General features: G+C 47.4%; 1 protein-coding gene across 5 annotated transcripts in view; it reads right to left on the bottom strand.

Moving 5' to 3' along the window:
* SEPTIN6 (septin 6) overlaps positions 1-13,433 on the bottom strand; it is a 31,599-nt gene that overhangs the window by 11,030 nt on the left and 7,136 nt on the right. For all 5 annotated transcript variants that reach the window (XM_074147508.1, XM_074147506.1, XM_074147507.1 and 2 more), the window contains exons 3-5: positions 6,066-6,261; positions 4,759-4,945; positions 4,359-4,520 (exon numbers count right to left, since the gene is read on the bottom strand). In XM_074147508.1, coding sequence (XP_074003609.1) covers positions 4,359-4,520; positions 4,759-4,945; positions 6,066-6,261 — 545 coding nt within the window. The remainder of the gene's footprint in view (positions 1-4,358; positions 4,521-4,758; positions 4,946-6,065; positions 6,262-13,433) is intronic.

Raw genomic sequence — 13,433 nt, forward strand, 5'->3', positions numbered from 1 at the left:
TGAGTTCTGGGTAACTAAAAGCGCCTCAGGAAGCCAATTAAGATCAGTGACCCTGGGTTGCTCTGAAGAGCAGGTAGCGAAGCTTTAATTCCACAGGTTATCTGAAAACTTGGACAAGTTCAAGACAGCTGGAACAAGCAAAATATTTCAGAGATTATGTTTTCTGCTTTCAGAGAGTGTCTCATACAGTCAAACTGCAAACACAGGAAAACCGCCTGCAAGCACTCACAAAGATGGGCTTCTCAGCTTTTATTCCTTGGCCTCCCAGCTCTCACATGGGACACACGCAGAGTAAATGGCGCTGGTGGTCAGTCTGATGGGGCCATGCCAGGCCATGCAGAGGCTCTGTGGGTCCTCCTGTGTGACCTCTGGGGTCACTCTCCATGCCGAGTTACCACTGCAATCACACTGATGTGCCAGTGCCTGGAGGGGCACAGGCCAGCATGGAGCTGTGCCTGCTCTGAGGCCAAGCAGCAGAAAAAGGAAAGTGGCCTCCCAGGTTGAAAGAATCTGAGTTTCAGCAGAAGGCTGTCTAATCGCAAAGGGCAGGGGATACTAAACACTGGAGGGGAAGAAAACAAAGCTGAACAAAACTGAACAGCCTCCATACCACAACATGAGGGAAATTCCCCTAGCCAGCTTCCAAAGGAATAATTTGCTGCCTCACTTCTACAAGCTGGATTTTTTCCTGCCTTCAAGACAGACCACACACAAGCAGCAGCGCTATCCACAAACACTTCTGCACATGGGGGCAAGAAGAATCGTCAGCGGTCCCTGTGGAGCTGGTCACTGCCTCTTCACCAGCTGCAAACAGGCCTTGCATGTCCCATGACGTCTCATTGTGCAGTCACTGTCAGGCAGACTGACAGAGAGAGGGCAGAGACCCCAGTGCCAAGCAAAGGCCACATGCCACCTTCAGCTGGTCTGGGAGGAACTGGAGACATCACACCATGGGGACATGCTGGCTACTGCCAGGCACTGGGTGGACTCTTCACTTACTGCAAGTTGGGCTCCTCACTACAGGATGCACTGGAACTGGTCTGTACCTGTGTCCAACTGCTGGAAACTCTGAAATGCTCCAGGTACTAAACTCCACAAAGGCTACAGCCTCCTCTGCAGATCTACGCAGTACTATTTCCAGAGCAAAAGCCACTGCAGTTCTCTGGCACCTGAGGTTTCAGGCCAGCCGCTCCCCCTCCAGGACACAGGATCAGGTGAATGTTTTGTAGTGTCAACGTGCTCCCCACTGGTGACCCTCTCCTCCACAGCCCACTGTAACTGCCCACTTCTCTCCTCTTCCCATCCTCCTCCTTCTGGGTGAGAGCTTCCAGACCTCCCTGTCGGCTTCTTCAGACTGTCCATGAGGAGCACCCCATGGTCAGCTTCTCCTACAGCTGTTAATGCTTTTTGTTTGCTTTGTATCTAGGTCTCTGGGAGAGTGAAGTAAGGGGATATCCAAAGGACAAAGCGAGCAATGGGAGCAAGTGAAGCAACCTCAGACAGTGGCTGCTATGGCCACACAGGCACAGCCTGAGCCTTGGCCGTCCATGGACTCTGTTACCCTCAACAGCAGAGTCGCTTCCTCCACTGGTACCAACTGTTCAGCTGCTGTCTTTGCCAGTGAGAAAGTGCTGGTGATTTCCTTCTTCCATCAGCAAGGAAGCTCCAGCTCCCATCACGTGGGACAGTTCATGTAGCTGCATGCGGTTTCATTTAACTAGCAGGTGCAGGGAGAATATTTTCTTCAGTAATTTCACTAATTCATTCAAAATGGAAAAGCCAATAGGGAGCTGTAAGAATAGGAGAGCTTGTTTTTCTTATTTAAGAATAAAATTCAGATGGGAAGAGACCTAAAGAATTTTGGACAGTGTTTTCTCTGAATTTCTAAATATATCCTTGGTGGGATTCCCAAAAAGACCAGATCAGTTTCAAGGAAAATCAGGCATCTTGTTCTGAAGATTTGTTGAATCTGATTATTTTCTAAATACTTCACTTGACGCCTTTGTTCACAGTTAAATACTTTTGGTTCTGATCATGATGGCACAGATTTTAAATCCTTCAGTTAATCAGTTCCTGCCAGACCATGCAATATTTTCTCTGTTTAGTACGCCAATTTGGAAAGCAAAATACTCTGGAAAAAAACCTCCTAATGCACCCAGCACAAGTGGATATAATAACTTAAAATGCATATGAAATAGTGAGTTTCATATTTTAAAGCCTAATTTTACTGTTCATGCAAAAGACAACTAATGCAGGTTATAAGCAAAACATTAAGTAATCAAAAGACCAGTCTCAATTTTCTCTGCAATTAAAAAAGGAAAAAAAAAAAGTAACTGATCCAGAGAAGTTGCTGGTCAGGAAGAAGTATTACGTAAACATGAAGACTGCATCTATAACCTTCCAAAGATGATGATCTCTAACAGGCAAGGACAATGAAGCTTTCTGTAGAGAAGTATAAACACAAAGGTTAAGGCAACTGATTTGAATCAAAGTTTCCCATTCCTCAATTTTAAGCATGACTAGATTGGCAATTTAAGTCACAAACGTAAATCAACCCATCCTGGCTCTTTTACTCCCTCTATAAGCTCATCTCCTGACCTGAAGCATAAGCAGATTTGTCTTATGTTGCTAATAAAATCAGTATTCGGATAAAAGTTTTCCAGGTCTGTAAAACTGCCTTGATCAGATTCAGATTCTGGCCTGCTTAGTCCCCATAAAGCTGGTAATTATGATTTATATCAGTTTAATGGAGGATTTAAAGAGCTGATCTCTGTGCAGCGGCGGACACAACCCAGGATGTCTACAACTCGAGACAACAATTCCCTCCCAGGAGACATGTAAAAGGCCGAAAGGAAAGACGAGCAGAGGTTTACCTCCACCCTCAGAAAGGTCAAGGGGAGAGGACTTCTCCCTTTGTCATTGCACCTCTGGTTCCTTAATGATGCAGCGATGTTGCATGTTTCCAGGAGTAACTGTATTCCTACACAGTGAGAGCACTAAGCACTGAGAAAGATGCCATCACAAAAGTACTCTGACCAGGAAACCACCACTGACAGCTCCTAAGTTAGGACAAACTTCCTGTTTCTCTCAGGCCTCTCCATGACAGTCTACAACTATTAATATTAGATCAAGAGATGACACAAAAGCACGTCAGCCAGACCTGTACTTCATCAACAGCAGTTAAGCAAGCAAGTTCCCCTACTTGCTTTCCTGTAAAAAGCCTTCTGGAAAACAGGAGCATGGTCAGGATGTGCTGCCAGAGGGGCCAAGGGACAGCTTCCTCCCTCTTCAGGGAGCCACAGAGGGGTACCCACAATGCTGGGAACACCAGAGCCAGAACAAGCACCTGCAGGCACCTCGAGACATGTTTGGCCTGAGTTCTGTACTGGTTTTCACACATTGCAGGTTAAGCTGTGTAACTCCTTGTCACAGGACCCTGGAAGTTCACTGGGGGAGGGGCATCAGGTGATGTGTGGGACAGAAATTTAGAGAAACCCTTGAAGTGAACGGGGTTAGATGCTGAGGAAGTATTTGGGGGCAGTGAAGCATCATATACATTCCCTCCCTTCTTATATACTCCAAAAGTGACCAAAAGCAGATGTTTAGGGACAAGGGCCACTGGGCTGGATGGGCATCTGGTCGCATGCTTGTGTTTTATTTCTCACATCAGCACTTGGATGTAGCTCAAGAGAAGCTACTGCACTAACCAACCCCGTTGTATTCCCCTGTCCATCCATTCTGGCCAATGGCACCAGAGCCAAAAGGCCAAACCAGACCAAGGACCTAGGCTAATTAACTTGACCAATAATAAAACAGCAACTCAGTGCCGACAGGAGTCACAGAGCCAGCCAGGTGAAGCAGCTCTGCTGCAAGGACAGCCACAGGCAAGATGAGACATCCATAGAGACAGAGCTTTGCAGGAAACAACAGCCCAGGAGAGCAAAGCTGTTTGGTGCAAAAAACGCAGGGCGAGGAGCAGAGAGGTGCATGTCTGTGGACAGCCTGCCCCTTGCACCAGACTGATAAGTTCATAACCCAGGACTGTCCTTGCCCTGCATAGCCAGGCCTCACCATATATCTGATTTCCTACGTGTCCCTCAACGGACATACATTAGGAAAGGAAAGGGTTAAAAGACAGTCTGTTTTCTGACTAGTAAATCCCACCAGACAGGCAGTAGCCTACCACAAGGCTCTGCTAATCTAGGATGACACTACAAGGAGGTGATACCTGTGAAATCCTCTGGTTTTAAGACACAAAATAAAAGGGAAAGTGGATTTAAGAAGCACCCCAATATGGGCCACCAACTCCTACAGTGACAGTGCTGTTCTGGGAGAGGAGGAAGCACCGAGCCACTTACATTCATTGTTCCATTTATCTCCGCCACTGATTCATCGTCTGTGGGGAACTGGTAGATCTGAACCCCGTTACTGACCAGTTCGCTTGTGATTTTAATTTTAAATTTGGTCAGCTCACTCTTGGAAATGGCATCAGATTTGGCAATGATGGGAATGATGTTCACCTAGAAAGGGAGAGAGCAGTAACAAATCCTCAGCTTTGCTTCGGGAAGTTTTTCCAAGTCTGCAATACAACTTATAAAAAATTAAAAGTGCTCAATAAATCTACAGGATTTATCTGCCACCCCATTCATCTCCACTAGCCTAAGGGATATTCAAGGCGCAAAAATGTGCCCTGGAAAAGCAGCAGCCTCTCCACCACACGCACAGGAAACCCGCCCAGTAAGAGTTAAACACGCCTACCTTGCTGTCAAGCTTCTTCATTGTTACCAAGTCCAGGGATTTCAGCGAGTGGCCTGTTGGAGCAATGAAGTACAAGCAAGCGTGGATCCGGGTGTCATGGTAGTTGTGCAAGACCCTTTTTATCTTCAGTTCTTCTTGCAAGTAGGCTTCAAACTGAGCATCAATGAACTCAACGATGGGCTTATAGCTTTGGTGAACAGAAAAAGAAGAGTTATACATCTCAGTGTCAGAGAGGTAAACAGACAGTGCTCCTTTGCTTGCTCTTAAGGAACAAGCTGCTTGTTAGATTGCGCTTCCCAAAACCAATTCTCTCAATCTCCCTTCCTCCCCACCCCTAAGAAATTTAAAAGTTATACTACTGGTAAGGATCTGTGGTGCTACATCAGACTCTAGCAGCCCATTTGACAAAGCACAATACTGGAGATGCAGCAGAGGATAGGAGACACCACCCTCTCCAGGGAGAGTGGACTCTGATACTTTGAAATGTGAAGATGAGAGACTTCTAAAAGACAGGATAATGTAGACTCATTCGCAGCAGCGTGTAACCCTTGCTTGCACTCAGGGAGTCCTGCAGGTGGAAGACACATCTCCATTCAGTACTGCCTTTGCCCAGTGCTCTGGGGCAGGAAATCCCTGCAACTCCCTTGCAAGGCCATTTGAAATACAGAGCCTGTCAGACTCACAATGTAAGGGACATCAGTCCCTCTTAAACAAAACTACAAAGAAAGTCTAACAGACCCATGAGAAAGCAAATCCCATCTGCAACGTCTCTGTGAATGCACCTTGGAGACAGTCTGGTAGAATCACACCAGACTTTAATTGCCATGCTCCAGCCACGCTGGGACGTGAGTGGCCAGAGATACTTCCCCGGGGTATCTCTCATTGCATATTTACCGCGCTTCCTTTGGCAACATGGAAGAGCCCTGCCAGAAGTGGCTGTTAAGCCAAGCGGTCACTAGATCACGCTAGCGATTTTGTTGGCAGCTTGTGGTCAGCACAGCACAAGGAAACAAGAACAGGTGCCCTGGAGCTCTCCACTCTCTCCAACAGATGAATTTGGGCAGAAGGCTGCCAGCAGGGCAGATATTGCAATGATAGCATAAGCTGTTTTGATAGCTGGAGGAGAGCTGACACACCACAGCCTATGTCCTCTCTTCTACCTGTCCCATCCCAAAGAGATGACAAGGACAACCCATAAGAAGGAAGGAGGAAAACTTTACAGCTCAGTCTGGCCCAACTAGGGCACAAGGACATGCCCTGCGTGAGAAAACCAGGTCACGATACAGCCTCTCTCCACCTTCACTCACCTGTCCTCTTTGTTGATCTGGTCCCCAAAACCCACTGTGCTCACAATAGTCAGTTTGAGGTTGACGTTGCTCTCCTGCAGGTCGTAGGTATTGGATTTCAGCTGGACCCCGGGCTGTGAGTGAGATGCTGGGTCACCTTCAAACTTGGTGTTGAAAAGCGTGTCCATGAGGGTGGACTTACCAAGGCCAGTTTCCCCTATTGGAGAAAAAGAGAGTTGGAATGTTGAATATTAATATGGCTTGGCCTTTCAGCTTCTAAAGATTAACAGGGGTGAAATTGTAGCAGATGAAAGCAGATCTCATGCTCCAAAGGGATTGTCTGGCAAGCAGAAAGCCATGTACAATAGGAGCTCTGTATTCCGGGCAAATTACATTTCACAGTCTAATGGCCATTAATATCGTTAGAAAATAGAGATGAAAAGAAAGAGGTGAAAAGGCAAAGGGGAAAGCATCGTTCAGATCCTGCATAAACCCACAACTACATTACAGAACATGCTGTTTTCATTATAACGTGGGAAGGGGAATGGGGCTCATTGCCATTACCAAAAAAAGACGCTCCAGATCAATATGCCTCTAATAAGCAGCCACTGAAATAGCCTCCTTCTGTGCAGAAACATTGAGAGTTGGTTCCAGTCCTACAGCAAGTTTTTGCAGTTGGTTTCTGGTACCCACATTGCACTGTGTTGGTTTCTTGTACCCAGATTGAATTGGGGGATCAGCCTTCTCTATACTGGGAGGGGAGATTTTCTGTAATACCTGGTTTGCCTACCTTAGGGGCTACACAGCTATACAATACTCCAAAATCTGTTTCCAAAAGTTCTGCATCATTGAACCACTATTTAGACCCCATCTATCAAAGGGGAACTATTTCCTTGTCTGGAAGGAAGAGACAAATCCCAGAGATTGGTTTTAAATTTGTTTTAGATACATCCCACGAAGAACAAAACAAATTCCTCCGTGCACTCATTCCACAGGGCAGCCTCCCTTATCATGCTCTGACAACAGAGCCAGCTTTCCAAGCTCAAAGGATCTGACTTTGTGCTAAACCCGTAAGCAGTCTGGTTTGCTGCCCTGTGATAGCTGTTGTGTTTTGGGGAAACTAAGATTTCTGAGCTGCTCAGCTCAGAAGGCTGCTCCTCCAGTCTGCTGCGGGACCACAGGGAGACCATCTGGCTGAAGCAGCCTTCCCTTCCCTCCCCGAGCCCTCAGCTCCCAACCAGACAACTTCATCATTTTCCTACTTTGCTTAGAAGAAAAGAGCTTCTTATTTTTGTAGGCTTAGAGCTGCACAACAGCTCCAAACTTACATGAAATGCCCAATTCAACAAGGGGAAACTCCTCCCTGTCCGTCCCCCCCATCCAAATCTCCAAGCCTTACCCCTTCAAGCAGGCAAATTCCTCTCCCTCTGCCCCAGAAGGGACTTCTCTCATCCAGGCTGAAGTACAGGACAGGCAGGGCAGGGCAAACACCCACTGCTCTAAGAACTGAGCGATCCGATTGCCAGGATCATGTACCAAGTATCTTTCCAGAAGGCAGCAAAATTCATTAACATTTGAAAGTCAATGTACACCTTGAGCTGCAGAGCTGCCCGGGAGCCAGCTAAGAGTTTGTGCTCCATCACCGACTGATACCAGCTGTGGCCAGAACACCCACAAATCCAGTTGCTCTTCTCACCAATCTCATTTGCAATCCAAAATGGAGAAGAGGGACTCAGCATTAGGAGCTGGTGTAGCTGCAATCCCTTGTGCTACATTAATGCATCAGCTGTACCTACAGCACCACCAACCAGTGCTCACCAGCAGCAGGAAGGGAGGGGACCCAGCAAAACACAAGGTGATCTCTGTTGCTGAAGGAACAAGCTGGACCATCCAGAAGACTCAGGGCTGATCACAGCAAGCCTTTCATTGACTTGGAATCTCATAGTCTGGGGTTTTGAGGTACCATTTGCCCCAAATGGGGAGCAGATGCACGCAGCACAGCAAATCAGAGCATAGCCACAGTTTGGATGGGGCTGTTGAGAGTTAACAGCAGGCAGCCTGCACGACCTGCCAGGCCTTTCTCAGGGATTCCAGGAAAACAGCAGTGTAAAAAAAGACAAAAATCTAAACAGCCTGAGAAGGCTGCAGCATTTCCAGAGCTCCTGCCAAGGGATGGGTGGGACAGAGCAGGGAGTCGGCTGCTTGCCTGCGAATGCCAGGATCCCTGATGGAGCATCTCAGGACAGGGGAGCTCGTCAGCCCTGGGGTGTGGGAGCATCACCCACACACCAACCTGCAAACCCCATCCTGTGCCACCGTCCTGCACTCTCCATCCCACAGCCTGGCAGCCCCGGAGCAGGGTCAGATCCAGTAATCCATGCCACAAGCCCCCGGGGCTGCAGGACAGGGTGACAGGGGAGCAGCAGCCGTGACCAGGGCAGGGAGCTGCTCTCTGCAGCGGATACACAAAGTCGGGTGTAAATCACACAGGCTTCCGGGCAGACAAAACACCCTGTAAACCACCTCTTGTTTCTGTCTCCCTCCTTCTTGGGGGCGAAAGGTGTTCACATGAGGCCAAGACTATTGTTTAAACACATCCTGAACCTGTTAATCATTGCCTACTTTAAATCAATCTAATGTGTTGTTTCCAGCAGGAGTGACTTTAACTGTCAGAGGGGCCAGGAGAAGGGCATAAGAGAGGCAGGCAAATTTTTAAGGCAGAACATGCTTTTATACTCAATCTCATGCCAGCTACGCAGGGCCACCAAAGGCAAATTTGATTTCACACATTGAGGTTTTCCTTTTGGAAGGGGAAGATCTGAACTGGTGAGGCATTTTTCCACAGGTGGGAGCTGCCCATCCAAACACCTACAGCTTCACGTTTAAAACACAAAACACCCAGCCACTAACACGGCGTCTCAAGCATGAAGTCGGCACACCAGAAACGACATTTGGCCAGCAGGTACACCCATCCCCGCAGCAGCTAACCCCACTGACATGGCACAGCACTAAAGCCAGGGAAGAGGAGGATGGAAGGGAGAGGAATGGCTGTCTCTGCTGAAAGAAACACGACGATAACACTGACAGAATGACATGGTAAAAGATTGAAGATGTTAATAAAGCACTTTGCTGTGTCAAATATGACCAGAGCTAGGGAGCGGTGCTGCTCTGAAGGGTAAAATGACAGAAGAGAGGATTTCTGAATCTCCTGGGAGCTTCTGCCTGACACAGAGGCAACTTTCTGCCGACTGGAAGATGTAAGTGGTGCCAACTGCTTCTTGTAAGGACAGGAGTCCAGATGGAACAGATGGTCTGATGAAAAGGACAAGTAGTCTGTGCTCGTTCCAGCCGACAGCACTGGAATCTTCTCCGAAAAGCAGAAACGATGAATGGGGATTAAGAGAGGCAGAATTACTGTGGAAAAAGCAACGGTGGATGCAAACTGAGTGAGAGGCGTCCTTGGCAGGGAGATTATTTCCTGATGTCAGGCTTATAGGCACACATGTGATTTGATCTCCAAAACCGTGCTTAAGCATTATGCAACTCGGCAGTGGACTGCTCTCCCAAAGCAGGACTGACAAAGTGCTGTTGGGAGGACAGGGAATGAGGGTGACCTTTACTGTTAAGAGTTCTGCACCAGGAAGCTCTGACAGCTTCTGAAAAGCTGTATCATTGTGCCATGGGATGGATTTTTGCTGTTAAGTCCGATGATTTTCAGAGATGTGAAAAAAAAAAAAAAAAATGGCAAGAGACACCACATCAGTCAGGCTCTGGAGATGCAACAACCGTACACCAGTGCCCAGGAGGCACCGTCCACTCTTAACACCTGACAGCCTGCCAGGCTAGAGACACTGTGCTGGGCTCCCTCATCCTGAGACACGCTCCCTGCTCTGACTGCATGTGCTCGATGGAAAAGGTTCAAATCCCTCATTGACAGAGCAGTGGCACCACTTGCAAAAACACAGCTGGGACAAGTGCCACTCTCCTTCCACAGAGAGGTCCTCTGCTCTGAGACCAGACTGGCCTCCCTCTATTGCCTGGTGGGACATCGCTCTCACTCTCTGGGGCTCTGCAGCTGGTGACCAGGCAGAGCCTGTGCCAAAAGCCAGCAAGCACCAGAACTGCAAGGCGTGAGCAATCCTGCCATCGGTATGGTAGTGACACGTCACGCAAGCAACACGAGGCCTACTCAACACCAGCTATTCTGGGTGAGATGGAGATGAGGTGAGGTGAGCTAGCAGCTAAGGTGTAGGAACAGAAGAAGGTGCGCCCACAGCAAATGCTCCTTCCTTTGGGAAGCTTCCCAAACCAAACTGGGTATCTTTGTGATGAATGCACCTTCATGGCTTCTGCCTTCCACAGAAATTTTGGCATCCTAAGCACCCCGCAGCAGTAAGCTGAATTATACACCACAAAAGCTGCACCTCCTTTTTTTGTGCCTGACAATTTCATTTGCTTTTCCTCAGTACATGTTAAGCAAAACAACAAACAACTGCTCACTGGCCCCCTTCTCCACATCACTCAGAATTTAAGAGGCCCCAGTCATATCATCCTCAATCGACTCTGTGGGAGGATAGAAGAGTCTTTGGAGTATTTCCCGGTTCAAAGGCATTGAGCAGCTTTCACGAGAGCACCCTTTCCTGAGAGAGCAACACCTGTCCCTCATGAGATTAACAACCGTGGCTCCAGATACCAAATAATTCAATCTTAAAGAAAATGTATACGCATGCACATCCCTTTCATATGAAGAAACGGGAGCTAATCAAATGTAGCAGGTTTGTTGAGACAAGCCCTGAGGCAGCTCAGCCTGATAAGGCCATCTCTCACGAAGAGAGGAAAAAATAGTTCTTTTCATCTGACAGGCGTACGGAGACATGGCACAATTCACCCATCACAAGGCAAAGGCTGGGCAGCGGGGGCAAGCGGAGCAACATGGGCTCACAAAAGATGTTGAAGCACCTCAGTGGACTATCTGGCTCCCAGCCACCGCCGTCCGCCCCAGGGGACCAGCAGCGAGGGGGCAGAAGGGGCCTGAGGAGACCAATCGCTTTTCAGTTGGAAAAACCCTAATCTCTCCTCAGCTGGTTGCACCAGTGACCACAAAAACAACCATTAGGAACTTCCAGGCTGTACAGCTCAGGACCCCGCAGAAAGCTGCCTGCTGGAGAGCAGATGGCAGGTCTGCACATCCCTCCCTTCCCCAGCTGGTGAGCACTCCTGCACGCCAAGGGGCTACCTCATTTGGAGTGAGAGAGCTCAAGCAGTTGTGGTTCAGCCCCTGGTAAAAGAGAAGGTATTTCTGCCACAAAACAGCCATTTCTAGTTGTGCTGAATAGGCTGGTTAGAACAAATCCCCTGCAAATCCTGAGAGAGAGGAAGGGGGAAACTCCTGCTTATAATGGGATTATAATACAACTATAATCTACCCTGGCCAAAACTGAAAAAGTTTAGATTTAAAAAATGTCACCCTATTCTTTCTCTTTCTTTCCCCCATCTCACTGAGAAATACAGTCAGCACAGAAGGTCTCAGGCATTAAATACTTCTTCAGCCTTTGCACTGAACTAAAGCAACTAACGTTTTATCACGGATGCTTTAGGAAGAAAACGGTTGTGCTGAGGAATAAAATATCAGAGAAACCACCCGCAACCCCTAACTTCTTATGAGATGTTTGCTCATTTATTCTATCTTTGGCTCTAGTCTCAAAGGGGAGACATCTTTCAGCATGAGAAGAGCTAAAAATTGCTCCACTCTGGACGTGCTGCTGAGAGTCATTTCTGAAGCTTTCCTTGGCTCCTCCACCAGGAGCTGGAGGGATCGGTGGCTCAGATCCAGTATGGCGCAGAGCAAAATTTTCATTGGATTTTTCCTCAAACAAATGCCACACACAGCTGAAAAAATGGAGGGCAATGAAGTGCCTTTCTATCATGCTTAGTGGCCTGACTATGGGATTAATTCATCCGTTTGTTGTCTCCAAGCCTCATTTGCTCCCTGTTCTTTCAATTTTTCACCCCAAACTCTTGCTGTACAAGTAAGACCCAACAGAATAAATGATAGATGGACTCTGGGACTTTTTGTTTTCTTTCTCCAAGATGTTTAGGAGTTTAACTTTGTTACCACAAGTTAACAGAGGCACCAGACAACTCTTAAAAGACATTTTAAAGCTTGACCTCCTCAACTCAAGATTTGCGGATCTTTTTCTAATGAAGCTTATTAAATTTTTCTATGAAGTTTCTTTATTTCAAGATTGGCCATGTCTGTGTTATTACTATTCATAAAAGACTGACATTAATAACTAAGGCGTGTTGATCTTGGCGAGTCCTTGTTATTCAGATCAACAAGCCATTAATGCATTCCATTTCTGTCCTGTAAATAGAAAAGCAAACGCATTCATCTCCTCTGCACCCATCAAAGTGAACATATAACCACAGAAGGCATCCACTGCTACACCTATAACTTGTAGAAAAAAACACAGCAGCTCAGTAAGTGCAAAAGGAAATACTTTAAGACTTCAGTCTTTGGGCAAGAGTTTCACTAGGTCATATCACATTCACGTACTGTGGAAATCACCTAGCGACTCAGCCTGACAGTGACCTCCACTTGTCAGCAAAGTTTATCATCTCACAGGAATGCCATTGTCAGGGAAAGTTTTCTTCTCGGCTCCATTTAATAGGGCTCAGCTCCCCTCTCCTCGCTCTACTCCTCTCGTCTCAGACTTAACCCTGTCCTAGGCAAACATGCAGTCCATACCGTGAGCTGGATTTCTCACAGGAGACGACAGACAATCTTTGTGTGGGTGCAGAGCTGACCACCAGCTAAGACGAGTCCCCAGGAGGCATCCACAGCTGCAGCTCTCCCCTCTGTCACACCAGGCACTGCTGGGACCATCCACAGACAGGGCTTACTCCAAGCAGCAATGGCCACACAATAACCTTCTGCTCCCACAGGCAGGGCACTGGCATTAGTAAACCAAACTAATTGTCCTATCAGACAATTATTAATTCTCTATTATTAATTTCCTTGTCCACATTACCAAACTACTGTACCAAAGCCATACAAGATTTTACTGTTACCTAGGAGCGCCTCTGAGGAGGACCATCTGGGATCCTAACCCTGGGGAAGACCTGTGAGACGGGCAGACGCTACAGGGACAGACACCAAGTCCTACTACAGCGCCAGGCCCCAGCTGAGAGCCATACCACATGGCTGCTTGGATAATCGTCTGACCAGCAAAGGCTTGGCCAGACACTATTTTAATTCAAGTATGCACAGAAGGGAGGAGAAAAAAATAGCTTTTACTGATTTAACAGGAGCATGACTGGTATTTTGTTAAAATAATTATATAATAATTCAATACCTAACCAAACAAGACCTCAGAACAAAGTTCTCTG

Source organism: Numenius arquata, chromosome 5, assembly GCF_964106895.1.
Source record: "Numenius arquata chromosome 5, bNumArq3.hap1.1, whole genome shotgun sequence".
NCBI lineage: Eukaryota > Metazoa > Chordata > Aves > Charadriiformes > Scolopacidae > Numenius > Numenius arquata.